At 42.3% G+C, this 27,840-nt stretch overlaps 1 protein-coding gene across 8 annotated transcripts; it reads left to right on the top strand.

Moving 5' to 3' along the window:
• Nucleotides 1-126: 126 nt before the first annotated feature.
• LOC122182781 (phosphatidylinositol-binding clathrin assembly protein-like) lies at nt 127-27,139 on the top strand. 8 transcript variants are annotated; one of them, XM_042876308.1, is made up of 21 exons: nt 127-308; nt 6,581-6,723; nt 7,812-7,887; nt 8,586-8,688; nt 8,869-8,962; nt 9,065-9,176; nt 10,213-10,319; nt 10,898-10,945; nt 13,212-13,297; nt 14,464-14,587; nt 15,373-15,509; nt 15,786-15,889; nt 16,834-16,980; nt 17,376-17,435; nt 17,557-17,667; nt 19,332-19,427; nt 19,562-19,592; nt 20,094-20,214; nt 22,134-22,190; nt 22,515-22,625; nt 23,156-27,139. In XM_042876308.1, the coding sequence occupies exons 1-21, from the start codon at nt 179-181 to the stop codon at nt 23,168-23,170; spliced, it is 2,013 nt and encodes a 670-aa protein (XP_042732242.1). In that variant the 5' UTR covers nt 127-178; the 3' UTR covers nt 23,171-27,139. The 8 variants fall into 8 exon arrangements, with proteins under 8 accessions (XP_042732242.1, XP_042732240.1, XP_042732239.1 ...); XM_042876306.1 differs by having other exon boundaries at nt 129-308; nt 19,311-19,427; nt 22,518-22,625; XM_042876305.1 differs by having other exon boundaries at nt 129-308; nt 19,311-19,427.
• Nucleotides 27,140-27,840: the final 701 nt, after the last annotated feature.

The raw sequence follows: 27,840 nt of genomic DNA, 5'->3' as shown, positions 1-27,840 counted from the left end.
GCGGCGGGAGGCACGGCGGAGCCGGCCGCTTTCCTCCGGGACGCGGTCTGCAGCGACGGACGGACGGCCTCACCGCGGACCGCCCCCGCTCCCGTCCTGCCCTCGGCTGCGGCGCTCCGAGGACTCCTCCCCGCCGCCCTTCCCCGGGGAGCCGCTCCCGCCGCCCGGCCTCGCCGCGATGTCGGGGCAGTCGATCACCGACCGCATCACGGCGGCGCAGCACAGCGTCACTGGCTCGGCCGTGGCCAAAGCCGTCTGCAAGGCCACGACCCACGAGGTGATGGGCCCCAAGAAGAAGCACCTGGACTGTGAGTACGGCCCTCCCGAGGCCTGGGGCGGGCGGGGCTCCGAGGGGCGCCGGGCGAGCTGCCGGGCCGGGCTGCGCTGCCGGAGCGGCTTCCACGTGGAACGAGTGAGCTTTGTACCGCCCGCGGAAACGGGCGAACCGGGAGCACCGTGCCCGCCGGAGCAGCGCCTGTAGGCACCGCCGTGCGGAGCGGGGGGCTGGCGTGCGGCATCGCTGCCAGGAGCTTCGGGTCTCGGTTTTCTTCTCTGTGCATCCGGGGGGATGCGGCCGTTCGTAGTGGCGTGTCGCTGCGTTCCTTGGGCTTTGCTAAAAGGCTTGGAGTGAGGTGAGGGGTTGGGAGAAGGTGGATCCAACGCGCCTCTCCAAAACGAGACTGCTCTGGTGCTGCTTTTACGCGTAAATTGAGTGCTAAAACAACTCAGGTGCCACGAAGTGCAGGAAGCTGCCTCCGGTATCTACAGAATGATCGGAGTTGTTGCTTTGTTTCGATTTTAGTTGGTCTTTAACTGCTCCAACCTGCGCTGAACGCTTCCGACTTCGTAGCGTGCAGCGGCAGCGTGAAGCGCGGTGAGCTGTGCGCGCCGTGTGCGCTCACGCTGGGGAGGGGACGTGGAGCTGGGCACGGCTCACCTCCGAGGCACGGCTGCAGGTGGGACTGTCGGGTGATGATGCTAAGGAGAGTGCTGTTCGGGCTGTTGGAGTTTGGGGGCGGTTTGGCTCTGCTGTGGTGTGCGTCTGTTGAAACAGACTTTTTGTTTGAGAGCTCTGGATGTGGGTCACATAGTTACAGCCGGTGCAAATGTATTTCTTATTGATCTGGATGTGCGGAAGCCGGCTGTGGAGGTAAGTACTGCAGCTACCAGGCTGAAATTGAAAGCCTCAAAGCTGAATAATGAGCGGTGTAATGAATAGGAAGATCACTTCATCTGGTTTTCTGCCTGAGGTAGAACAGTTTTGCAAGGTAACCCTTAAGGTCAGAAATGGCATCATGGCAGGAAGCCAGGAAGTGGTTGCTCAATAGTTTAAAAGTTTCTGAAGCTTAAAAGATGGAATTCATTGGTTGAAAATCATGTCATTCACTGGAAGTTACCCTCACAGAATAAGCAAATGGACAGGTGGAAGAACTGTGTAACATGAGAACAGCATAAACTTGTGCTGTGACATTCTTCTGAATGTCTCTTGATACAAGTCTGTTCAGAGCTGTCTCCTGAAGGTCCTCCTGTGCCACAAGTTCTGTGTTTTGATGTAACTTGTTTTCTATCATTTTTGTCTGAAATTAAGAAAAAGCTTGTTGTGCTAACAGTATATCTTGAAATGGAGGGGCTCTAAGAGGTGAACAAAAAAGATGAGAAATGTGGTACCAGAAGTACCTCTGCAAAAGGAGTTAAAAATAAAATAAATGCCATTCTCCCACCTTCACTGAGCACACGGGGTTGCTTCATTTCTAACATCCACAAGACTTTGCGTGGCATTTCCTGATAATTTTTCTTGTCCATCTGTAAGCAAAACTTAGTTGTATCTCATCTGTCTGCCTTTAATACAAGTTCAAATGCTGTAATCTGTCACACAATATAGTTTCAAAGCCACAGTGCAAGTACTTTCCAAGTTAAGTAAAACTTGAAATAAAACATAGCCTGGATTTAATGCAAAGCACTGGTGCTTGTACCTTAGTGTCCCTACGTGTGTGTCATTAAAAACGCTGCTCCATCTGGTATTACTGTAATTGCTGCTTAAAAAACATGTTTTGAGAGTTGGCAGTTGTGTCGAGGATCTGGAGCAGTACCTGTCTTCAGATTCCATTCAGATTAATTCTTAAAATTCCCCTTGTTGCCCAATTCCGTTGGCAAAGAGAGCTTGAACGTTACAGCATGGTATGAGTGGGAAGGCGTTCTGCACACGGCGTGTGGACTGGGATTATTGGGAGGCTTGAGTTCTATCTGACTGACTGTTGCTGGGTAGTAAAGTTGCATTCTTCTTAAAGAGGAGAAGAAACCTAAGCAGTGTCAATGGGAATATTTCGTATGAGTGGTTTTTTTTTCTCTTAAAGTAGGTCACAGTGTCCTAAATAAGTCAGCAGATCTATTTCTGTAGTATTCTGTAATATTTTAGGATAAAATAAAACATTATGTGATGTTTCTTCATTTTCCTCAGTGGAGTGCTTGAGAGTCTTGTCTCCCCTTCCCTGGTATGTTGGTTCTCTTGCTGTGCCACGCAGTCTTCTAAGGTTAGTATTGCAGTGGAGTGGGGGGAGCTGCTCCTTTGGTGACATCTCTTCCTGGGTAACTATGGGAAGTTTACTTCAAAAAAGAAAAAGTTGTAGCTGAGCTGTTAGCTGCGATGCACTTGGGTGTAGCCCAAAGTTTAGAAAACAGACCTCTGAAGAAGTGCTGCATTAAACGTTCAACTGAGCACTGAGTGAGACTGGAGTTATTTCTCTCCTTATAACTTGTATACAGCCCACTTAACTGACACATGGAGGGGAAGCAGTTGATGTTCATATAAACTTATAACTACTGTATGCATGCAGGCTTAGAAATGTTCTTAGAAGTGGTAATTCAGTTACTTCAAAACTGTGTTATGTAACAAAACTAGGCTGTTCACTTCAGGTGAAAGCTCAGGTCTCCACTGAGCCATTGCGGATTCATGTTTTGCCCATCATGTCACATGCTGACTGTCGCAGTTCTGGGGTGTTTTCTGTCTGCCAGTCTTACTGCTGGCAGCTGCTGGTCAGAGATATGTGTGTTATGATAGAACATGAAGAAACGATCTCAAATGCTCCCCCAGGCAGGAGGGTGTCTGTCTTTAATCATAGAATCACTTGAGTTAGAAAGGACCTTTAAGGGTCATCTAGTCCCTGAATTTCAATTTGACCTGAAGAAAAAAGGCCCAGAACACAGCTGATGTTGGTATCTTTCTCTCTGTGCACATTTAATGTGGCAATTGCTTAAGGCTTTTTAAAACAAAACCTTACGGGCTGCATTGAGAAACTCTGCCTAAGGGTTTATTTTGTTTTATTTTGCAAGCAACTTCCAAAAAGTAAATGCATTTTATTTATTTATTTTTTAAGACTCCAGGGTTAAGAAAATTGGTCTCTAATCTTCTCTCTGCTATTCATAGAGTGGCTTCTGTCCTGTGACAGAAGGGAAAAATTAGGGGGATATTGAACAGTTGTTGTTGTCTCAACTTCTGTATTGACAGTTGTCTTGAAAGGAGTATTCCTGAACTAAGGAAATGATGACTTCCTTGCTTGGAAGTTGAAAAATACCAGGTTTTTGTCAATGCCAGACTGAGGAGTTTCTGAAGGGCTGATGGCATATCCGTGCATGCTGCTCTGGAGACCTGTGTGGCTTTGGAGATGATGTGCCAGTATTTCAGATGGGCTGTGGGGGTGATTGCCTTTGTACTCTTCCAGGCAGTAAGATTTCCACAGCTCTTTCAGGCTGCTTGAAATCCTGTACAGAAATCCTCTTCTGCTTTAAAGCCAGGTGACTTTAATTTTTTTTTCTGTGTTAACATACTTCTGAACTCTGTTCAATTCTTGCTCAGGTCCCATAACCTCAAGCACAGCTTGGATCAGGCTATGAGTAGCACTTCATATGCAGAATTCCTAAAGTGGTTGGGCTCACATGTTCAAGAAGCAAGTTGGTCATCCTGGAAAACCTCACTAGCTCTTGCACAGAATGCTGGACCTGTATTTCTCAATCATGTGAAGTAGTGTGGAATCCAGTGGCACGAGCTTCCCAAATACACGTGGGCTTTTTCAACATTTGCTGTGTTGTCACTTGACAGAAAAGTACTTCTAGCCTTCTCAGAAAGCAGAGGGCATTGGCTCCCTTCTGAAAGTTGACACCAGGCTGGCTTTTTATCACCATAAACCGTTACAATGGAATAAGCCCCGTTTTTTTCCCCTTTTTTATTTTTATTTTTTTTAAATGAATGGTTTAAGGAGAGTTGATCAGTTAGAGCATTTGGTTTAGTTGCTAACAGTAGAATTCTGTCACATCTTGATAGAGTAACACCTCTAAGCATGTGTTTGCTGTCGATCTGAAGTATGCAAGAAATCTCCCAGGTGTTCATAGAAGGCTTTACTGGAACATCTGCTGGTAGACTTTGTCTGAAGGAAGACAAGACTTGCAGATGGGGCCGAAATCTGTGTGAAACCAAAATCTCTCCAGTAAAATATGAATGATATGATCTGTCTGTCTGCTGTTTCTGTCTTGGAGATCAAAAGTTGTTTTTTAACCTACATCTTTCCTTCAAGTCCTGCTTGTTATTTGATAAGCAGTCTCTTCAGTGGAGATACTGAATAGTAAAATTGACTTGTTTTGTGAAGGAGAGCTTTGTGCAGGAATGCTGTTTTCATTAGGCTCTCTATGTGGTCATAGACCTCAACGTTTAATGGAACTTCTTCCTTAATTGGTACCTGTTGGTAATGTTACAGACACTGCTCAGCATAGTCTGTGTTTGTTGGTTTTTTAGTAATTCCTATTCTCAGCCTACAACTCGTAAGACTTCTGCAGCGCTTCTCTGCTGGTCGCAGACCCTTCAGTTATATAAAACACGCTGTGATAAAGCAAGCAACAGTCTTAATAATACTCGCTTATAAACAGCATGGATTCAAGAAGACTTACTTACCTCAATGTGCTTTGAGATAATTACTTAGAAACGTTATAACAAGGTTGTTCAAGAGATGAAGCTTTGGAGTTAAAACTGACTTTCTTCCTATGTATAAATCTTGGAATGGGAACTTGTTTTGTTACGTGGAGCAGTAACTGTAGATTGTTTGAGCTTACCAAAATCCTAAAAATGTTTTAAAATTTGACACGGTGTCTGAGGATGACACAGCCAAAAGTTGAAGTGTCTACCGAATGACTTGCTGTTTGAGAATTGGACAGGGGCGTCTTTTAATACTTAACAATAAGGTTTTGATGTGAAGCTTGTTTCAAACTTCTTCTTAGAGCTCTTCTTTTTGTATAGTTATTTCAGTGTTTGTGTGTCGCTTATAGGTGGGATGAAAACTTTCACTGGACTTGAATGTTTTCTACCTATTTTGAAACTTCTGACATCAAAGTGGAATCAGTAAGCAGTTAATGTTTTCTGTATCTTAACTGAAGCAGAAGGCTCTCTAAAATTCTTCACTTTCCAAGTTATCTTGTTATTAATTGACTCAAAGTGAACATTGGTGATCCTTAAACAGATTTGTAGTCAGGGTACATCTTTAATATATTCTGTGCATATGAATAGGTAGAAACGTTTAAATAGCTGAAGATGGACATCAGAAGCTGGCTGTGTTGACACCTCACTATTAGTACCTGGGTGCTGGCCTTCAAGCACTTGCACAGAAGGACCACATGAGCAGTAATGCTGATCCACAGCCAGCAGCCTGCTCAGGAACTTGCCTTCAGTAAGAGGCTGCAGAGGAGGTTTTCAAATGAGGTGTTTGTAGTACTGGCCTTGCCCAGTCCTTGAGCTGTGCTTTGATCACACCTGAGACCAAGCTAGCTCACAGGGAATTAAATGAAATGTGTATGTCCTGAGGGGGGTTAGAACATTCTTGCTTCCTTCTCAGCAGTACCTTTCTCCCCAGGTGTCTGCTGGAGCGTGCTCTGGTTTTGTTCCGGTACTCAGGCAGAGTTCTGAAGCTCTCTGTTCTTCCTAGTAAACGTTTAACTATTGAGTGTATGATCAGTCTTTGACACAAACTGCTTGAGACCTGCTGTGATCCCCCACAATATGCTCAGCGCGTTGGTGATTGGGTCAATTTAACTGTATGGAAAGATGGCTGTGGGCCGATTCTTCCTCTGAAATCTCACAGAAAAGAGGCTTAGTTCAGGTTTGCAGCATCTGGCTGCCAGGTGAATCAGTTCTCAGGCTAAGATCAAAGTTCTCGAATGCTTGCTGCTTGATCTCAGGAGGTGTCTCTGCTTTCCCACTCTTCTCAGCTTCTCAGTTTTGTTTGGATGGAATGACTTCTGTGTCTGCACTGGCTTTTGAACGGCAATTTGGGCACAGTATCTACAGGAGCAAGGTTTTTTTGTGATATTGGGACTCCTTAAAACAGTCAAAATGCTTTTAAATTCGCATTCATGTCTTTTGCCAAAATGGAGCGAGTTTGAGCTGGAGATGTGAAATAGTTCAATTATTTCTTATAGGAAGAACTGAAGATAAAACTTACAGTATGAATTCTCTGTGTAAAACTACAAAACCTGGTGATCTTGGAGTGCATAACTCATTGCAATGCTGTGTTGTGTTTTATTTCCTTCTTAAATGTAGATCTCATACAGTGCACAAATGAAATGAATGTGAATATTCCACAGCTGGCAGACACGCTCTTTGAGAGAACTGCAAACAGTAGCTGGGTTGTAGTGTTCAAAGCTCTAATTACAACACACCACCTCATGATGTATGGAAATGAGGTAAGATGTAATTAGTTCTGTAAAGGCCTCTTTAATGGTGGTTTTTATATTTCAACAGGTAGTAGGTTGAAATTAAGGGATAATCTGAAGTGAAATTCACTGCTTGGAAGGCACTACTTACTGCAACTACAAAGCTAAACTGAATGCTGTAAATCACTGTGTGTATTTTGCTCCCTTCTCCTAATACAGTTGTTACCTGCATGCTGAAATGTGAAGGAAAAAAAAAAGAAACAATAAAATCCAATGTTGAACTATAAGGAAAAATTGAAGCTTAGAGTCCTGGGTTAGCAATTGGTATCTATTTTTTTTTTTTTTCATGTAATATTTTACAGCAGAGAAGAGCTGTATTTTTATGTGTGTACTGAAACTGTTCCTTACCTTTGAATAGATGCATCTGGGGTTCAGATCAGAGGTGTCACTAGCCCCAGAAGTCCTAAGTCCCCGACAATTGTAATCGTTTATGGACTCAAACATGGGTCAGGAAGCTAAAAAGCACAGAAGCTGCAGTTGTTGGAGTTGTGTATGGGCAACTTGAAAGAAAAACGTTTAAAACGCCTTGCTGTCTAAATGTTTTGTTTCTTACTTTTCTATTATTTGCTGAGCTAGCTATTGTTTTTCAGAACTTAAATGTTCTTTATTCTGATCAGTATGTTGTAAATCTGAATTATACCAACTGAGTGCTGCTCTTTACCACAGTTCTAGTAGCATTATTATAAATTATGTTGTTACTTAAGGGAAGAAACCTGTCTCTGACTTGTACAATGGGAGTAGAAGTGTGGGAACTCATAACTTAGGTGGAGCTCTCACTTTGCATTTTCTAGCTTGGCTGTTGTAAACCTATGATGTTAACGCAGCCCGCTCCCCTCCTGCCTGGGCAGCCATGTCTTTTTCTTCTAAGTCATGCTTTTACCAGATCTGCTATTTTGTATGTTAGAAATGTTGCTGATCAGCAGTTTCAAGGTTTTCTGACTCTTGATCTAGTATCTGTTGTTGGAGGTTACGAGAATCGATTATGAATTGTAGTTTTCTGCCTGAATGTTTTGGCTGTTGCAACGAAAATTTGACTCCACTTTTTTTTCCACCAACAGCGCTTTATCCAGTATCTTGCATCTCGAAACACATTGTTCAATTTAAACAACTACCTGGACAAAAGTGCCATGCAGGGTAAGGATCCTTGATTGCTTTTTTGCTCTGTGTTTGGTACCTGTGTTGGTGTACTCTGGGGGACAAGTGACACTGAGGTGAGAGTATTATGATTTGTACTGTGTGAAGCACCAAAGAATATCTGACCAAGCGTGTATCCCAAGAAGGTGAAATTGAGTTAACTGAGTACTGAAGTTTGCCTGTAATGTGTGTATCATCCTTACAGAGCTGCAAGTTTGAAATAAACTTGTACTATGTAGAGTAGACCTGATGAATATCAGCACACTGGTCTCTTTTGAACTTTGATTGCATTTCAGTATCTGAGAAGTAAACGTGAACTGTTAAGGTGCATGGAATGTGCTGCATGAATGGTGAGATAAATTACCAGAGGCCTCAATGCTCTACTGGGAGTATGTTTTCAATCCGATTTCAGATTAGAATGTTGTAATGAGAGCTGCTTGGTTTTTGCCTACTTCTTTGTGTTGTAGGCACTTATTGTCACAATTGCAAGGAATGCATTCCTAACCTTAGCAAGCAGGGAAGAAGCTGTAACTCTACATGTCAAAGAGGAAAATAGTGAATCTCAAAACTCTGGAATAAGTCTGTGAAGCGCTGCTCTCCAGCAAGTGGATGTGAAATGTAGGAGAGTAGTTCTTGAAAAGAACTTGGAGGAAACTGCATCATTCCAAATATCTAACCTGCAAACACTTAACTTTTAGGCTATGATATGTCTACCTTCATTAGGCGGTATAGCAGATACTTGAATGAAAAAGCACTTTCATACAGACTTGTAGCAGTTGACTTCACCAAAATGAAAAGAGGGTAAGAGATTTTACTGCTGTTTAGCCTCTGTGTGTGTGTGTGGGGGGGGAAATACTGGTTATTCTTGAGCTTATCGTGATGGTATTCCTTTTGACCCTTTGAAGTAATCTAATAGTGTGGAAACAGCATAATATTGCTGAGGTTTCTTGGTGACCTGTAAACATGTCTTTTAACCTGTAGGATAGATGGAGTAATGAGAACCATGAATGCTGAAAAGCTCCTAAAAACTCTTCCAATCATACAGAACCAGCATGATGCACTCCTTGATTTTGATGTAAGTACTCTAGGCTCAGTTTTAAGTAACAGTCTCTCATTTTGAAGTAAGTTGTATTATTTTATTAAGTACTGATTTACTTTCTTGTTGCTTTCTACACAGGCAAATCCAAATGAACTAACAAATGGTGTCATTAATGCTGCCTTTATGCTCCTCTTCAAAGATTCCATTAGACTTTTTGCAGCATACAATGAGGGGATTATTAATCTTTTAGGTATGTGACAATTCTTTTTAGCTTTCGTTCTTTCACACAAGTTGTTGAGCAAAATAAAGGACAACTTCTGACTATAATAGCTAGTAAGTTGTTTAGTGTAGTTGTTAACAGCAGAAGGTGTGTTAACCACAACTGGCACGTGCTTAAATACATGCTTTTACCTGAAGATTACGACCTGATACATAGATGGAAGTCAGAGGCTGACTGTGAGGGAAAAAACAAAGGCACTGTTGGCCTGTTAGTTAGCAGGCCTGGAGTGTTGAACGTTCTTGAATGTCCCACGCAGCACAACTGACTTGAGATTTCCCATACTTTCTTTATAGCTTGCCTATTTGCTTCTAGCTGGTATCTGAGTCTACACAAGCTTCATATGTGGCATGTGGTTCTTTTGCTCAAGAGTGACAAGCAGTTGGGAAAGCCTAATAATGACTATTCAAACAAATTTCTGAGTGCAACATTACCTGATCAGTTTGTTTTGTTATTCTGCTATTTTTTTTTTCTCATTGAGATATCTGCACCTATATGGAGCAAAATAAGAAAAAGTGAAGGCTGTGATTGCTGGGTCTTTTTATTTTCGCAGATCAGTTCAGTGCATAAATCACTTTAGTGGTCATTTTGATGTGTTTTGGATGTTAGGCTGACTTAAAAACAACAAAACATATTAATATTGGGTCTAAATATGTGGAAGAATATGTAGACAAGAATATAGGCAAGAATATCATTTTCAGCTAGTAAGGTGATTTCCTTAGAATATTACCTGAACTGTCTAATTCAATAATTGCATGTGTTTGCATCCATGTTTGTCAAGCTTTGTGTTATATTCTGAGACGCTGAATCTCGCAGATGGCTCCTCTCTGCTGAGTGCTTTATTATAGCAGTGACAAGTATTCATGTCAGCGTGGAAACTTGAATAGCTTTGAGTTACCACTGTCTACTCCATCCCTGAAGCTCGTGTCAGTAATATAATAATATATAATGGTACCAGTTTTGCTGGGGTGGTGTTAGCTTACAAAAGTGTTTTTATTTGCATCCTCAGAAAAATATTTTGATATGAAGAAGAACCAGTGTAAAGAAGGCTTGGATATGTACAAGAAATTCCTATCCAGAATGACTAAATTGTCAGAATTCCTCAAAGTAGCAGAGGTAAATAATTTGATGCCTATGAAAAGATGAATTCCAAGCTACTGTACTACAACAGCAGTCTGTATTCATAATTTTGTAACGTCACCTTTGCTGTACAGAGAGCAATTCCCCAGATAGTGCATTTTAAACTGCAGTTACTCTGAGTAATGTGAAGTGAGATTGTCAGGCATCTTTTTCATTAGCCAAACAATGTAGTAACAGCTTTCTGAAGTGCTGTTATAAATTTGATGAATGGTCCAGAATGAACTGTTAGTGTATTTACACTGCTGTTCTTTGCTGTAACTGCTCAAAGTGGAGAAGTAGTTCCAGTAAGCAATGCAGATATTTCTAATGCTCCCAAGTAGATTTTCTGTATGGAAAAAATGGCTGGATAAAGGCTTGGCTTTGCTTTTAGATGCAAAGAAACGTGCTTCAGATTTCTGAGACGTGTTTTTCACTGAACTCATACTAATTCAGAAGGTGATTAATGCTCATTTTAGTCTGTTAGCTTCTATAAAACATTCAGACCTCAGTTTTTATTTCATTGCCACTGTGTAAAGCATAACATACTTTATTTTTTTCCTCTTTTGTAAACCCAGCAAGTTGGAATCGATCAGGGGGACATTCCAGATCTTACTCAGGTCAGTGTACGTATCGTGCTGATATCATTCAGTTATTGTTGTCTTCCACATTTCTTATGACTGGTATGTAACATAACAATCATCTTGGATGTATTCTATTCCATACACCTATACAGGAAATGCAGGTGTGCACTTTTCCCTTGGATCGTGTGTCCTTGGTGCTTACCTTTGCAGCTGTTATTTTTGGATTGTTTAAAGTGATAAAGGTGTTGCTTGGTTTTGTTTTTTTTTTTTTTTGGAAGTTCTGCTTTTTGTCTCATGACAAAGGATTAATTGGCTTATAAGGCACAGGCATCTTGCCACATGTACACATCTCTCATACTTGCTCCTAGCAACTCATGTTTCCCTTGCAAAGAACTTGACGCCCTTTGCAGTAGGAAAAAAAAAAAAGTGACAGTAGCCAGCAGAGCGAGGGCAAGAAATGAATGAACACAGCAGTGTGATGTTTTGTGATGTTTGATCTTAGCAGCTTACCTCTGATGAGTACAGTATGTGCAGCTGGCCTGTGTTCCCTAATGAGAACACACTGAAGTGTGAGGTGATACTTCAGAGATGACAGGGGCTTGCGTGCTGGGTTGCGCTCACTTGCACATTAACCAAGGAGTTACAGAAGTCTTCAAATCATGGGGCTTTTTTCTGATTTACTGAGGACAGGAAATTTAATTTTGGTCTTTATTTCTAAAATTTTTATGAGCTCAACTTTTCACAGTTACAGCTGGAACACTTTTTTTTTCTTAATAGCTCAGTTATTTTATTGCAAGCACAATTCTTAGGCAGCTCTCTGAAATGTGGTGGTGGGTATCAGCATCTTGTGTATTTTGGCAACTTCAGTGCCATCGTCAGTGAATCAGTCCAATTCCACTCCGTACTAAATTTCATGACATTTAATTAGGTTGAGTAATTCTACATCAGCCTTGTGCCAACTCAAAACAATTCCCTGACATTTCTTAGTTTTGGACTTTGAAAAAAAACATCAATTTTTGCTGTGTTTGCAGCACCAGCGAGTTCAGACAGGATGATGGATGACAGCTTGTAATGATAGCCTTTTGTTCATAGTCTGGTCACTCATTTACCTGTTTGTTTGTTCTAAATACTTAGATTTCTTGTGTGGATGTCCATATTTTGGTGTCTAAGCTGTTCCTGAGAGCAATGAATTTCTCTTGAGAAATTTTTACTACTGCTGCTGTGTAACTTTTTGTTTCCTTCCTTGATTCTGATTCCATTTCTGCCAATTTATGTAAAGAGAAAATCACTGTCCTTAGTAGATGTCCTGTTTCATTATGTTGTTGCTTCCTTTCTGTTTGTAGCTGGGACTGTATTCTTTATAAATGCAACTCAGTCTCTTACCTCTGTTTGGATGTCAGTCTGACATGGCTTTGGTTAAGGGAGGTGAGTCTGAGTCAGGAAAAGCAGACTTATTCAGGTCATAATACCTATTTTAGCTCCAGCATCTTTTCTGCCATAACACTAAGTTCTGTTTGCTCAAATAAATTCAAAAACAAAACAAAACCTGTGTTGAATATCTGCAACAATGAGCAAGTGTGTAGAAAGGTACTGTTTTGTTACTGTGCAGATTTTATGGTTGAGGAGAGGGATGAGTTAGAGAGTTCAAAAAACAAACAAAGCAGAAAAGGTATAGAATGTATTTTTCCATGCAGGTAGGTTTTAGCACGTTGTTGCTGTGTTCTCAGACATCTTTGGGAGTTCCTTACGTTATGTTTGCATTTCCTAAGCTTTCACCATGTGTTTAGTGTGACGTTCTAATGCCTGGCTTTCTGCTGGATTTAAATGGAGTTAAGTCTGCTTTTAGAATTTTTTATATCAAAGAAGAGCATTGAGAGTTTGCTGTCTTCTCCTAGGTGACGCTGTTCTGGGGGGGAGGAATGGAGGGGAGAGTTTCTGCAGCTTAATTTGAAGTGATCTTTCACTCTAGTTTCTTATGTTTTGTATGCCAAGGATTTGGGTGAAATTGGGTTGGGTTATTGTATCATCTTGTGCCGAATAGATGCTTCTGCCTGAGACTGTATTGTTGGGATAAGGCTGAATTTGATTGCTTTTTTGTAATCGAACTTCACTCCCTGTTGTCAAGTGTTCCTGATGGGAGCCAAGAACCACAGCTGGGTAGGTAGAACACAGTTGTGCAGGATGAATGACATCAAGGTGCTGTCACTGAAGTGGTCATATTGGTTCTTAGTTGATGGGAAAACTCATCTGTGTACTAAACAAGAAGTCCTTGTCTAAAAGTAGAGCTTCACAAATACTCTAATTTCAGGCACCCAGCAGCTTGCTTGAAGCACTGGAGCAGCATTTGGCTTCTCTGGAGGGAAAGAAAACAAAAGAAGTCTCTGCTGCCAGCAGGTGAGCACCAAATGAATGGCACCTGTGCCTCTACTTAAGATTTGTTGTCATCATCCTAAGAAGTTTTGGGATTCAGTCATTGAGGTTCTCCTCTTGAATTTTATTGGCTTCCAGCTCTATCTTCCCAGACGGTATAAATGTTGTATCTGGTGAGTAATAGTCTGAGAGCTCCACTGCACTTGCTCCTTAGATGTGTGCTTTTGTCTGACAAGTATCTTGCTGTATTGTAATAAACCACTGAGCTGAGACGTTGTGTATTATTCCTTGCACTTTTTTCTTTGTTTGAATCCTCTGGCTCATAAGACTTGTATGGTATTTGGAGTTCAAGGCTTTCTGCTGTTAGGCTGGTGTTCGTCTTCGTTGCCAGTTATTTACTTCTTCAGTCATGAATGCCTTAAGCTGCCTATGAAAGTTCTTCAGTCTCAGAGCTGCCAAATGAGCTTTGATACTTTGTGCTGACAGGAATTATTTCTGTCAGGAGAAGAGGGAGAGTACTGGTGTGTATGAATGTGTTTTGATTGAAGGGCAAAAAGATTTGGTTTGGGCGTACACCAATATATGCATACATCTAAGGGGAACCCCCTTAAATATGTGGGCAGACTCTGATAAAGGAAGGTATCAGTGTAAAATGCATTCCTGAGTAGCTGTCTTATGCCTCAGATTTCTTTTTCTTTTTTTTTTTTTTAAAGTATCTGATGATTTTCCATGGCAGTATTCCACTAAAGTGTGCAGTATTGGGAATAACTTTGGTGTGTTGCTTCTTGCTCTGTCCTACTGTGGTGCCACCCCCCCCGCCCCCCATGCAAGCTTTCTGTGCCTCTGCCACTTCAGTGGAGCAGAACTGAAGTCTAATCAACATGATGCTAATATGAATAGAAAACTGGTGTGTTCACTACTTGAGAGTTCCTACCACAGAAACCTGGGGAGTAATCCTGTGTGTTCCTGTCACATGTGTGGCACGTGATGAGGCTGGGTAGGTGAGGGTTGTGGTTGGACTTGATGATGTTGAAGGTCTTCTCCATCTTCAATAATGCTATTATTCTGTACCAAAGAGCAAGGTAAGAGGAGGCTGCGGTGGCAGGGGAGTAGCACAACACTTAATGCTTAAACTGTGAGATCTGTGCCTGGCTGATTTTGGTTAATAAAAACTTCCTGCTGTTTTTTAGGGCTAGTGCTCTGTCCTGTGCTGTTTCCACGCTTGCCAACACTGGGATGTCATTGAGCAGGATGGATGAGAAAGAGAAGCAGCAGGCGTTGGAGGAGGAACAAGCTAGACTGCAAGCTCTTAAGGTATTCTGTATATGCACATGTCTGTATATGTATACACGTATAATCTTAGTGTCCCTTGCTACTCACTGTTGAGCTGCTTCACCAGAAAATCTTGGCTGGTATTGTGATGCAGCTGTTTTGGTTGGTTATTTTGTGATATTTTTTTTTTCTTTTCCTTTGGGAGTTCTATCAGATGTCTCCCCTGCGCTGTTTCTGTTATAACAGAAGTTGTAGCTGCTGTCACTGACAAGTTAAATGGATTAGTAGGAAACGCATTTGGGTTGGGTGAGAAACTTACAAACTGACTGAATTTCTTTTACTTGAGGAATGTGCTAGGAAACTGTGATTTGACACGTGTGTAAATGCAGTGAGCTGTAACCAGGGGATGTGCGATCCAGCTGTAACCGAGGGATGTGACCTAAAACTAATTGTATAAAAAAGACGAGTAACACCTCATAGGTAGGTGTTCAGACACACGTCAGTTTGGGTTTCTGGTGATTTGATTTGGGCTATAAGGGATCCTGGCAGCAGAGAAATGCATCTTTTGGAAGGGAGGGAGCCTCATATACGTTGCTCTAGATGCCAAGGTGAGACTTGAGGCTTTGTAAAGCCTTTTGTGGCTACGTTAAAACAAACCTGAAATCAGCTTTCTGTTTCCTTGACTTTGTGGAAAAGATGACTTTGAGTCTTTTTTTTTTTTTTTTTTTTTAATTTAAGGAACATAGTTGAACTATTTTTTTTGAAAGGGTCTGAAGGGCGAACAAAGTAATAACACTGAACTCCAAACTGTATATTTGGACTTTCAGGAGCAGCGATTAAGAGAGATTTCTGTAGTATCAAATTCTACTTCCACATCAGCATCCCCAAGCACCTTATCAGGAAAAAGTGTGAATACCACTGCAGCTGTTGACCTCTTTTCAGTATCGGCACCCACAACAAATAGGTGAGAGAGATTCTGTTTTCTGAAGTAAGCCTGAATGCTGGGCTGGTCTGGCAGCTCACAATTTTAAGTACTTCTTGAGAGTAACTTCTTACTTTCTTGGAGCATTGATGGGGTTTTTGGTATTATTTGCTAAGAAATACTTTAAAAGAAAATATATTGTTTTGTACTGTTATTTGTGGCTAGCTCCTGGTGAACAAGAAACAACTGAGATATCAGCGTGAATTTGTGTGTAACTCAAGAATGCAATACATATTGTGTCTCTTTCTTTCTTTTCAGCATGCCCAACCTTTCCAGTGATCTTTTTGATCTTCAGCCTGTGTTTGTTCCAACTGTACAGGGTACTGCAGCTACAGCAACGTCAGCAGGCAGTGCTTGGGGAGGTAAGCTTATTTAGTTTGACTGGGTGATTACTTTGGTTTGATGGGTGATTCCTTAGAATATAGGAATAACTCCAATGAGTTCATAGTTGAATTGAGTTCACAGTGAAATAATTGGGGTTTAGGAGACAGAATTTTTCGCGTCCGGATATCTTGGAGCCTGTCAGAGTACAGAGCAGCTAATCTGAAAGTTCTGAAAATTTTTAAATTGTAACTGCAGACCTAATTTTTAGAGTACTTTCTTCCATCTTCTCCCTTATTCTGATCTTTGTTTGGTTGTTTTTTTTTTCCACCAAGATGACTTCAGTGGTCATAAACGTACCTGTACTTCTGTGCATCATCCTCTGACAAACCACAAAGCAGTCTTTGTATTTTGGGTGCAATTTCTGAGGGAAAGAATAAAAACTGCCAACCAACACTTTCTATGGTGTAGGTACTGAACCTGTGTCCCCAGCAAAGGCCATGCCTGCAGCCTGCCCAGAATAACAACTGTGAATTCATTGTTGAAATGAGTTGACTGTTTCTTGGGCACAGCACTCATAGCCCTGCTTGTTCTAAAGATTTGTCAGGAGAGATGTCAAATGCCTTAAACACTGAAACAAGGAAGTGGGGGGTTCGTATTTCAATAGGCAGAATCGATGCTTAGTAGTTCCATATTAAAGTGCTAGATTTATGAAGCCAAAGATGTAATAGCTGCTTTTTTTTCTTAGTAGGTAACTGTCCTTTTCCCCTCCCCTCCCTGTGGCAATAATGAAATTATTTTCCCTAAATGAAGAAGGAGGTGAATGATTTTATCCAAAAGTCAGAATTCCTATCTCTTAACAGGCCACTGTGTGGCAGGTCTACAGTTTGGCTTTGTTTAGAACATCTCACATGCAGTCATCTGTCCTGTCGTTCTTCCCTGTCTGTGTACTCTGTATTCTTTCCTTTACTTCTGCATCTGCAAGGTCCTTTCTCGTCCTCAAATGGTTGTGTTGAGTCTCCACCTCATCTGGACATCTTTGACATGAAGCCAGTTGAAGAAGCTGTAAAATCTACTGCCCCTTTCATCAGTGCTAGCTTGTCTTCCAGACACACAGTGGAACTATTTAGTGGTAAAAATCAAAACCAAAGCATCTCATTTCTTTGCAAGTGGAGATAATGCTACTAGTAAACTGGGTGGTGCTGTCTTTGTGTTGTTGGGACCAATCTGCTCTTAACACATGAAAGTGGTGCATTAGTTCCAGTAGTAAATGTGGTTCCTTAAACATGTATTTCTCAAGTTCAGTTTCCCCAACCTAGACCATTGAAAACTGTCTTTTAGCTGAAAATTTTGTTGACTTTGCAAACTGCAACTTGGTTTTACTTTTGTAGTGGGGAGGGCAAGTTACTTTCACTGCTGGAACTTGCCAGCAGTTCTTAAATTTTAACTGCAGACCTAAAGTTTAGAGCACTTTCTTCCATTTTCTCTCTTAAGCTGATCTTTGCTTTGTTTTTTCTTTTTGCCAAGATGACTTCAGTGGCCGTAAACCTACCTATACCTCTGTGTATCATCCTCTGTCTGTTGATGGTAATTTGATCTCTTTATTTTTTTGACTTTGTTTTTGATGAAAAGAGTGGTGTTATTTCATGGGTGTACGTGATTTCCCTGTATTATTATTATTATTATTATTATTTTTTTTTTTTTTTAGGTTTCCCTCTTCATTCAGCTCCTCCAAGTGCCACCCCTTCAGCAATCAATGTTGACTTTGATGCTGTTTTTGGAGGAAAATCTACAGCACCGCAGTACAGGACTGCAAGTGGTAAAAACTGTCTTACAATTAGTTTGCACCCTGCAGGCACACAGAATTACAGGATGGCCCAGGTTGGAAGGGACCTCAAGGATCATGAATCTCCAACCCCCCTGCCACAGGCAGGGCCACCAACCTCCACATTTAATACTAGACTAGTTTGCCCAGGGCCCCGTCCAATCTGGCCTTTGAACACCTTTAGGGACGGGGCATCCACAGCCTCTCTGGGCAGCTGTTCCAGCACCTCACCACTCTCTCTGTAAAGAACTTCCCCCTGACATCCAGCCTAAATCTCCCCTCCCTCAACTTCAAACCATTTCCCCTTGTCCTGCAGTTATCTACTCTTTCAAAGAGGATGATTCCCTTCTTGTTTGTAGGCTCCCTTAAAGGCTGCAATGAGGTCACCCCACAGCCTTCTTTTCTCTAGGCTGAACAAGCCCAGCTCCCTCAGCCTGTCCTTGTAGGGGAGGTCCTCCAGTCCCCTGATCATCTTTGTGGCTCTCCTCTGGACCCTTTCCAACAGCTCTCTGTCTTTCCTGTTCTGGGGCTCCAGACCTGGACACGGGGCTCCAGATGGGGCCTCACAAGAGCAGAGTAGGGAGGGACAAAATCACCTCCCTGTCCCTGCTGGCCACTCGTCTTCTGATGCAGCCCGGGATCCCATTTGCTTTCCAAACTGCAATGCACACTGCTGACTCATGTTCAGTTTTTCATCCATCAGGACTCCCAGGTCCTTCTTTGCAGGGCTGCTCTCAAGGAGCTCCTTCCAGTCTATATAAATGCCTGGAATTCCTCCGGCCCAAGTGCAAAATCTTCAACATTGCTGTGTTGAACCTCCTTAGGTTCACCCAGGCCTACCCTTCAAATCTGTTAGTAGAATTGCTCTTATGGTGTGGAAGTTAATAACTTAATGACTTAATACATTTGTAAGTTGATAACAAGCCATCGGTTTAATTAGTTATTTAAATTTAGCTCTGACTTGTTTCCTTCTGCCTACTGATTGTTTCCTCTTTCTTTTTTGGGGGGACAAACGTTGGCCCCATGGATGTCTCTTAATGGGTAAGCTTACATTAATCTGTTTCAGTGCTCCTGACTTCGATGTTAATATTATTAACGTGTGACAGTGAGTTCCCTTGAGCTTCACTGGGAGGCATTGCACCTAAAAGAATGCAAGAGTAGTTGTGGGTATGCTTTGCTTTTGGAATAACTTAAGTTCTGATCTCTTCTCTTGGGGCTGTTTTCTCTTGAAGTCCTTATAAACAGGTAGGAACTCTTGTGAACGTTCCAGATGCCAGCAGTACCATGAAATTACTGCTGGCGGTTCCAAGAATGCCTTGAAACTGTCTTGGATGACTTTGTTCTTGAGGTTCTTTTAGGGGGGTTTGCTTAATTTAGAAATTCTGTCAGTTACTGCTGAAGCATAACTGAAGACTTTACCAGATAGGCAAACAGCATTCCTTAAGAAATGAAAGTGAAATAATGCTTCTGCTTACCCCTTAGTGCTTCCAGCATGTTTTGCCTCGGTATGTAAGAAATACTTAATGTTGCTTAGGGTTCTCTGCCTCTCTAGCTTAGGACAGACTATTTATTAAGTTCAGTGTCACCTTTGTTAAGAGCTGGTTTTTTGTTCTTTTTTTTAGCTATTAAATATCTAGATGATGTTTTGCAACCCACAGTACCACCACCAAGTCAAAGAGCCACCTCAGCCAACCAGCCAAGTGGAAAAATTCTGGCAAATGACCTTGATTCTTCTCTCGCTAATCTAGTGGGAAGTAAGCATGAAGCTTTTCACTTGTTTTTAGTAACAAAATCAAACAAGCAAATGATTTTTCTTCTCAAAAGTAAAATAAATAGATAAATAAAAATACCTGGGACTTACATATCTATGTTTTTCCCACCTTCCCAGGTCTTGGCTTTGGAGGAACTCCATCCAAAAAGTAAGTGTGTCTGTCTATTTAGGATACTCCTACATGACTCCTTAGTAGACGGTAGCACAGTTTCACAGCACTGACATTGATGACAACAGTCTCAGTTCAGAGTAATCTGCTACCAAGAATAGTGTTGGAAGAGTGAGTCTGTAGTCAGTCACTGTAACAATCGGCCTTAACATTTGAGTTAATTTCATCTTGTAGCTGCTGTGCTTGGAAGTGTTTTTGAGTCACTACAAAAGATCTTGTGGTTAAGTCAAATTCTTGTGAGCTATTACACCGTATGGTGAAATGGCAGGGAGCTTTTAACCCAAAACAGAACCCTTGGACTTCCTACTTGCTGCAGCAGAGAAATGTAAGGAGAGAATTAAATCCTTTAGTTTTTTTTACTACCCATAGATTTCAAATGCCTGCCTGACTTAAGATGTGTTTTCCTGTGTTCTATGACATCGTTGTTCTTGTTGTTCTCTCTGGCTCTGTCTGAAAACTAATACCACAGTGTCCTTTCAGGTCTGATATGCAGTGGACCCAGCCTGCAGAGAAAAAACTTACTGGTGGAACAAACTGGCAAGCAAAAACGAGCACATCGACCACATGGAACCCTACTCCCTTACCCACGCTGCCACATATGGTAACTGCTGTACTGCTGGAATTGCTCTTTGTTCCAGGAAATGTTTCTGCACTGCATGAATCAATTGGAAAATAGTAGCAAAACCTGCCTGGGACAAGAGTGGGGGGCAAAACTGCACGCAGGGCCACTTCCCAAACTCAAGAAAGTGTGTTGCAGTGTATTTCTTTCCCTCTCCCTGTTAAAGACTTTGGAGGAGGGTTGGGAATCCTCGCACTTGAGACCTTGAACCGTTTGTGAGTTCTTTATGAGCTGAGTTGATCTCAGCAACGTCAGGGTACGATTGAGAGACTCGAGCACATACACATGCACCTTTTAAGAATCCAAAGAACTTGTTTCAGGAGTAGAAGAAAAACAGTATTACTTCTGGTTTGTGCTGCGTTTTAGTTGTATTATATGAAATGATATTGCACCCCTGCAGGGCAACTTAATTATTGTTTCAAGCAGCACTTCAGGCTTGTAATCATGCTTAACAGCGGTGTCATCACTTTTCCAACACAACACACAAAATACAGAGTCACCCAACACAAAACAACTCTAAAGGAGTTGCTTCTGTGAAGGACTTCCACTTCTTGGAGGGCTGTCTGTAGGCAGCTAGCTTTTCCCATGCTTTTCAGTCACTTGCCAGGTGTCTTCCATTCCGCTGTATTCATACAAGTGCAAACTTCTTTTGAAATATAGTATATATAGAAATATAGCCTTGGAGGGAAATAAATTGTTCCTCCCAGTTGCTTATAACTACAGTAGTTGCAGAACTTACAATGAGTTTCAGACAGCCATCTGATTTAGTGCTTCCAATTGGAGTAGATTTGCCTGTGATGCCTTTTTCCTTCAGCTTATACAAGTATGCTCACTGAAAATTTAAGCAGCTTAATAGACAGCACTGGACTGAAATGAAACCCAAATGTTCTAGTTAGAGGATTGCAGTTCTTACCATCTCAGAAGTCTCATGTGCCACATCTTTTCATCCTTTCTTCACATTTCTGGAACATCTCATGTTAAAAGTGCCTGTTGTGTTTCTGTTTTTGAAAGAAGGATGAAACCTCAGTTGATGTGGCTCACTGTGGGTTTCAGTTGATTTTTTGTTTTGTTTTGCATTGTCACATGAGATACTTTTCTGAGATGGTTGAGTGCCCTGTGCCAGGCATCTCCTCACCCATTGGCTTGGAATTCCAACCATTCCCGGTGCAAAGAACTAACTCAGCTATGAGCAGCTTTAAAATCAGTGCCCAAGTACTGGAGAGGTCCAGGCATTGCAGCTTGGCCTGTGGCGCTCATAGTAACTCAAATTAACGCGTAGTGTTCGTACTCCTTCATAAAACACCACCCAGCATTCCCTTAGTAAGATCATTACCTCTACCAGTTGAGACAGAGCATTATGAAGGGCACACATCACCATGTCTACGTACATAACCTCATAAAACTGACTGCCAGCTTGAGATGCTTGTCATTTTTTTTATCAAATATTTTGCAGTGTGTTGCTGATGTCAGAAATGTGGTATGCGAGCAGCACCTGGCTGCAGTATATTAAAATCTGGCTGAACATAATAAGTTTTACCTTTGCTGGAGATCTCGTCAGGGAAAGTAGGATGCTACTGATGGTATACTGCCCTCGAGCTTCCTCATCCCCATCTTAAATTAGTGGGTTGAGCATAGGTAGTTGCAGTATTAGATTGGAATCTGTTTCCCTTGGTTACAATATCCAATCTGAATACCTCCTTTTCTGTCCTTACTCCTTTTGCTGTGCCAGAACAGAGTACATTATCCTGGACATGTAAGTCACTTTCTTGTGAATGCTGGTTGTAGTAATTACTTGAAAAATGTTTTGTATGCCTGACTAGTAGGCGTGAACTTATCTAATATACAATTTAATTGATATATATCTAAAACTTATCTAATATATGCAATTTTCTTGATTGAAGGTGCCTGCTCCAGTTGCATACCAAGTGACTACGCCTCAAGTGCCTGTCTATGGAATGGTAAGAATTGTGACAGTCTCCTGTCCCTGAAAACCTGAGTGTCTGCTGGGTTTGTGGCAAAAGTTATTCCTCAAACAGCACTGTGACTTGCATATAACTTCATCAAGTTAATAATACGTGAAAGCAGATGGTTTTGTCACCACACACCTGCAAGAGGTGGTATTAAATCTTAGACAGGAAGATTTTTTTAAAAGCTCTACTATGTGTGTCTGCATCTCCCTGCTTATTTTCTACTATGTTTACAATGCAAAAAGATACCACTTCTAGAACCAGTTTTAATTTTCGTGTAACTGGTTTATGGGTTTGTTGCTTTCTGTCTCCCAGCAGGTCCCTTCTCAGATGGGAGCTGCTCCTTTGATGGCACCCCAGTCAGTGATATATACGCAGCCTGGTCTAAGGCCGACAAATCCTTTTGCACCTGTTTCTGGAACACAGGTAAACTGTTCTTTTTAAAAGAAAGGCCACACTGCAACTGGAGTCTGAGTGAAAGCAACCCAGTGTTCCTTGATGTATTTCTGCATCTGAAAGCAAGGGGTTCTTCAGTCAGAAGTGTCAGCTTTTTTTGGTCAGAAAGCAAACTCAGCGGGTGAAAGCATGCAAGTGTGGGAAGGAAAGTAAAATTCAGAAACGTTGTGGTTAGCTTTTCACCATGTCAGTATTAGGAAAAGGGGAATGGCATTGGCATGTAAACTTCCTCGGATGTTAGCTGGATACTTGGGTTTGCCTTACTGGGTAGAGGAATGAGGAAAGCTCTCTGAAGGCCTATGTGGTGGGGTGGTAAAAAAAGGATGGACGAGCGATTGTTCAAGCTGAAGGAATTGTCATTCAAATATGTTGGTCTCAATGTTCTTCAGGACAAAACCCAGCTTGGAGGTAACTGGGCATGTGAACAGATGTAGAATTCTGAACCTGTGAGTAACCACGTGCTATGTAAGCAGCATTAACACGTAATCCCTGTTTTACAGATACAGTTCATGTAGAGCCGCCAAAGCTGCGAGATGTGAGAAGAACCAAATACTGGTAAAATGAAAGAAGGAAATCTTTCTGTGATTTCTGGATTCCTGAACAGGGTGACTATTTCTCCCCTGTGCGACATAATGTTGTTTTGAATTGCCGTGCTTTAGGGATTCTTGTTTATAACAGTCACTGCTGTGTGAGATGGTCACCAATTTCAAGATTGCTTGGCAGGAAACTGTTCTCAGAGGCTGAAGGTTGACTTGGAAGGCACAAACTGGATTCTTCTCTTCAGAGCTGAGGGGGTTACACAATTGCTTTGCAACCTGGTTCTTCAGTGAATTGTGTTAAAAAATGAATGGAAAACGTTAACTCTTTATTCTCTCCGTAAATGAGGTGGCTGTTGTAACCAAGACGCAACTCAAAGCTGAGCAATAGCTTTTTTGTACACTTAAAGAAATACTCTGATAGAGTAATATTTGTGTTATCCTAATGCCAATATTGTGTGAAATCAGACAGCTCTGACATCAGAATAGCTGAGGGTAATCTACAGCCTTTATAATGTGAGTTTTAAATGCTGTGAATCAACAAGATCTCTACGTATTCAGAAATGCAGAGAGTCAAATAAGTGATTGCACCACTGGGACGGCAGTGTTACACAGCTGGTTGAAATCACAGCTAGTTGAAAGAGCCTGGCTCTGGCAAGGGCTGCCGTAGGGTAGGGGATACAAGTGTGTCACAACAGCACGGACAGCCTCCAACAGGTGACAGCAGGCGCACTTTCACTGAGTGTCTTCTCCACAAAGGGCATCTTTCACAGCTGAAGGGAGAGTAGATCCTGTTACAGTGAACGTAGATCCCCCAAGCAGCAGCAGACGAGAGCAGCTCAGAGCTCTGGTTGCTAGCTACAGAAGAGGTAAGCTATCCAATTTGAAAGGGCGATGGGAGAAGACGTCCACTAAAAAACCCTTTCCTTTGAGCTTACAGACTTTTTAGAAAGCAAGCTTTGCCATAATGCTGGTGTTTCAGAACTGGCAGTTTTACAGAAATAGTCTTGCTCTGGTGAAGTGCTTGTGCTCCTTTTCTGAAACAAGAATCTACTTGCAACCAGAATAAAAGGAATGATTTTTAAATATGTAAATATGTGCAAACTTGTAAATAAGGTTTTCTTTCATGCTGCGGTAATCTTTTCCTTCCGTAGTATTTTCAAGACAAAAATGCTTTCTTAAGAAATAGAGGCTTGAGAGGAATACCTTGTATGTGAAATAATTCCTGACGTGTGCTGTTGCTGGTGAGGCAGTTGTCTGTGCTTCTGGCACATCCTGCATATTTAAGTCTTTCTCCAAAGTTTAGGTGGGCTATGAAAATGCTGCTTTGTATTTTTTTGTTGTCCGATGCAAAGTGATAGCATATTGCAAAAAGGGGGGAGGGAAATGGGCGAGTAATGGGTGAACGGAACAGGGAGCAGAATGCAGGGAAAACCTCTCCTGCCAATTGTAATGCTACCAGTGATAAATGTGAAAGGTGGGTTTTCAAAACAACATCAGTCTTCTGCTTCTATACCCTAAGTGGGCCTTGAGAGTACAGTGCTGTTAATCTGGGTGTAATTGACAACAGAACTGCAGAAATCTGACCTGCTATAAATGCAGATAGGCCTGGAAGTCCTGTCAGTCTGTCCTTTCCAGAAGAACTTGGAAGAGCAACGCTTTTCACATTGCAGAGACAAGCTTTCTTTTTGAATGCTTCATTATGTTCCAGGAGCGTGGAAGAAATGCTACAGAAACACACTTGTTAAGTGAAACAGTTAAAAAATAATTAAATGAAAACAACGGCGGAAGAGGAAAGCACAACAGCCCAGCTTACTGGCAGATGTAACCTGGTATGCTGCAGTTCCACGCCTGTTTGAACTACAGAAGAGCTTTCCTCCAGCTCTCTTGGGCTGAACAGTGGCACAGTTTAAAGGCAGTGAGTTCTGCGATGCCTGTAGTTGCCCCCTGGGTGATGAGGAACAGATGCCACTGAGAAGGGATCACTGTGCTGAGGAGGCTGTTTTTTTAGGAGACAGGTACTTCCTTGGATATATCCAGCATGGAACAGTCTTGAGTTCAGAGTCGCAGCGTTTCTAGTAAGAAATGATGGAGCTGCGAGTGCTGCAGCCAGGCAGTTTCCAGCACCAGGAACTGTGAGGTCTCCTCTGATACGGCGTTGCTGAAGTAAAGATCTGTTCCATTATTCAAATCTGCAAATAAATATCTGCCTAACAGTATGTTTGTCTAAAACTGAAACAGTTGCAGAGCATTTGGAATATCCAGAATGGACAGACTTTGCTGCAAAAGGAGGTACTAATGAGACCAGCCAGCAGTTGTAGTGCTGCTCCGCGTTGTGATTTACTCTGCGTTTCTTTAGTGTCCTTGTAGCAAAGCAATGTGAGAGCAGCTTCCTATTGGAAAAGGGGAGATGGCCGCACAGTGCCCCCTGCAGACCTGCGAAGCTCCGCTTTTAGTCTCGTTTGCAATGCTGGGCAAGTGAGAACCGTTAGCTCAGCTTTATCCTTGGGAGGAGGAGATGGCGGGCACAAGTGGTGGGGGCAGTTCTGCGGAGTGAAACTGGGACGAGAGATGGAGATAAATGTCACTTTCCCTTTTGTCTTCCAACTCCTTTGCTCAGAATCCTGCTCTGAATGCTTGTTATCTGCGATGTCACTCCACGTGTGGCAGAACAGGAGGAAGACTTTGCAGTATGCTGTGTGCCTTGCGCCGCTGTACTTGAGCGGTTGGTTTGAGGCTGGCAGTTGGGACTCAGCAGTGCTGCAGGAGGGCTGTCTTCCATGGCGTGTACAGTAAGATGGCTGGGCTGCTGGGGAAGGTTGATGGCGTTAGGCCTCTTGGACTTGACAAGTGAACCTCTTTTTAAATAGCCACATTTTGTAATGCTCTTCAGGTCTAGTTCGACTTTGCCTCTACAAAGTGACAGGCTTTGACTTTTTTTGAATTCAGACAAATTATTTACTAAAGAAATCTAGGTTCTGTGCACATAGAGATGCAGTGAGTGTAGGGAAAAACTGCAAGCAGACATTGCTAATGGAGGAGGAAAAAACTAACAATAAAGCCCCCAACTACGAGATCGACTACAGGGTGTATCCACATCAGTTTTTTTCTGTGGCAGGGACGTGGGGGTGGGGGTGGGTTGCAATTTGAATAGTAAGCGCTGTGGATCGGTGCTTAATTTGTATATAAAAAGGAACACTTGTGTTTTGGGCAGTTTGTATTGTAAGGGCAACATTTAAAGGCACTGCGTCTCGGTCTTTTATTTCCATTTTAAAGATTATATTTTTGAGCAATGGAAACTGTACGTGTGATCATTTGTACACCTGCTGGCAGCTATGAAGAGAGAAGAGCGTGCTGTTACTCAGCAGATGCCTGATTTGTCATTGATATTTACATTAAAGGAACTGCTCAGTAAGGCGGTCTTTAAAGAGATGGCAGTAACCTCTGCAGTTACGAGAGTTGTGCCAGCAGGTCTTTGGTCTGTCTGAAACGTGCACCCTCACATCGCTCACACTTCATCCTTTCCCAAGCGTCTGTCCAGAATTTCTCTTTGGAGTAATGGAGCAGCAGGTGCTGGAATAGCTTCTTCCTCCTCACCTCCTCCACTGTTTACTTAGTAGGTCTTGTTTTCTATGTGATGTTTTTCCCCAGAACAGGTTTGTGCCTTTATTGGATATTTATTTAAAAGGACCTACTCTTATTTAGGCTGTTGAGGCTTTTCTCGGATGTTTTGTACAGCTGTTCCTGTACGTGAGTTGCTTCATTTTCTAAGGATATAAGGTGTGGGAAAACACCATCCACAAGCTGGAGGGGAAACTTATAGGAAAAGTACTGAGGGTTTGCATTCTATCAACTTCTTTTCTTCTTTAAGGAAAAAAAAAAATAAAAATGAAGCCAAAGCCCAAAGTTGGCTGTGGGCTCTGTTGATATTTTGACTGTGGGCCTTTACAACTTGTTAATTGTTTTGTTTTTCTTTGATTGCTGCTCATATCCAATCGTTAGAAATGTTTTGAAAAATAAACTTTGGAACACCTGAGGGGTGGGTGTGTGTGTGTGTGTGAGAGAGAGAGAGAGAGAAAAAGAGAGAGAGAGAGAGAGAAAGGCAGAGAGAAAGGCTGTTCCTTGAAAGCATTCTGAGGCAGGAGGGTTTCTGTGGTCCTCACGGCCCATGAGTTTCCTGCTTTTCTGCATTTGCATTGGATGTGGTGGTGTGCCTTACACAAGTCATCCTCATGGGGGGGGGCCAAATGTGGTGGATCTGAGAGCCTGCTCAGATTCAACGTGCCACCAACCACGACCCCGTGATCCCTTCTGCAGCACTCCTCTCCAGCCCCTTTTCCCCTGACCCGTACATAGAGCCAGGGCTGCCCCATCCCAGGGAGTCAATGCTTGTCCCAGCTCAGCATCGTGTGAGCACGCTGCTTTTTGATAGAATGTTTGTATCCTTATTGGAGTCATGTATGAAAACATTACAGAGAACTGGTTTGAACCAGGGCTGCAGAACTCCAGTAGTGGTACCAGGGGAACCTTGGGCCTATGGCCTCCACCCTCCCAATGGTCTGTTTTGGTCATCATGGGACATTCTTAGGGTCACCATGCCGCAGCTAGGGGATTTCACGAGCCTCCTCCCTCCTGGACCCCTGTCAATA

The sequence above is a fragment of the Lagopus leucura genome, unplaced genomic scaffold (genome assembly GCF_019238085.1).
Source record: "Lagopus leucura isolate 7727_CA_CO unplaced genomic scaffold, USGS_WTPT01 Super-Scaffold_100016, whole genome shotgun sequence".
Lineage (NCBI taxonomy): Eukaryota > Metazoa > Chordata > Aves > Galliformes > Phasianidae > Lagopus > Lagopus leucura.
This window is presented reverse-complemented; position numbering and strand designations above follow the sequence as displayed.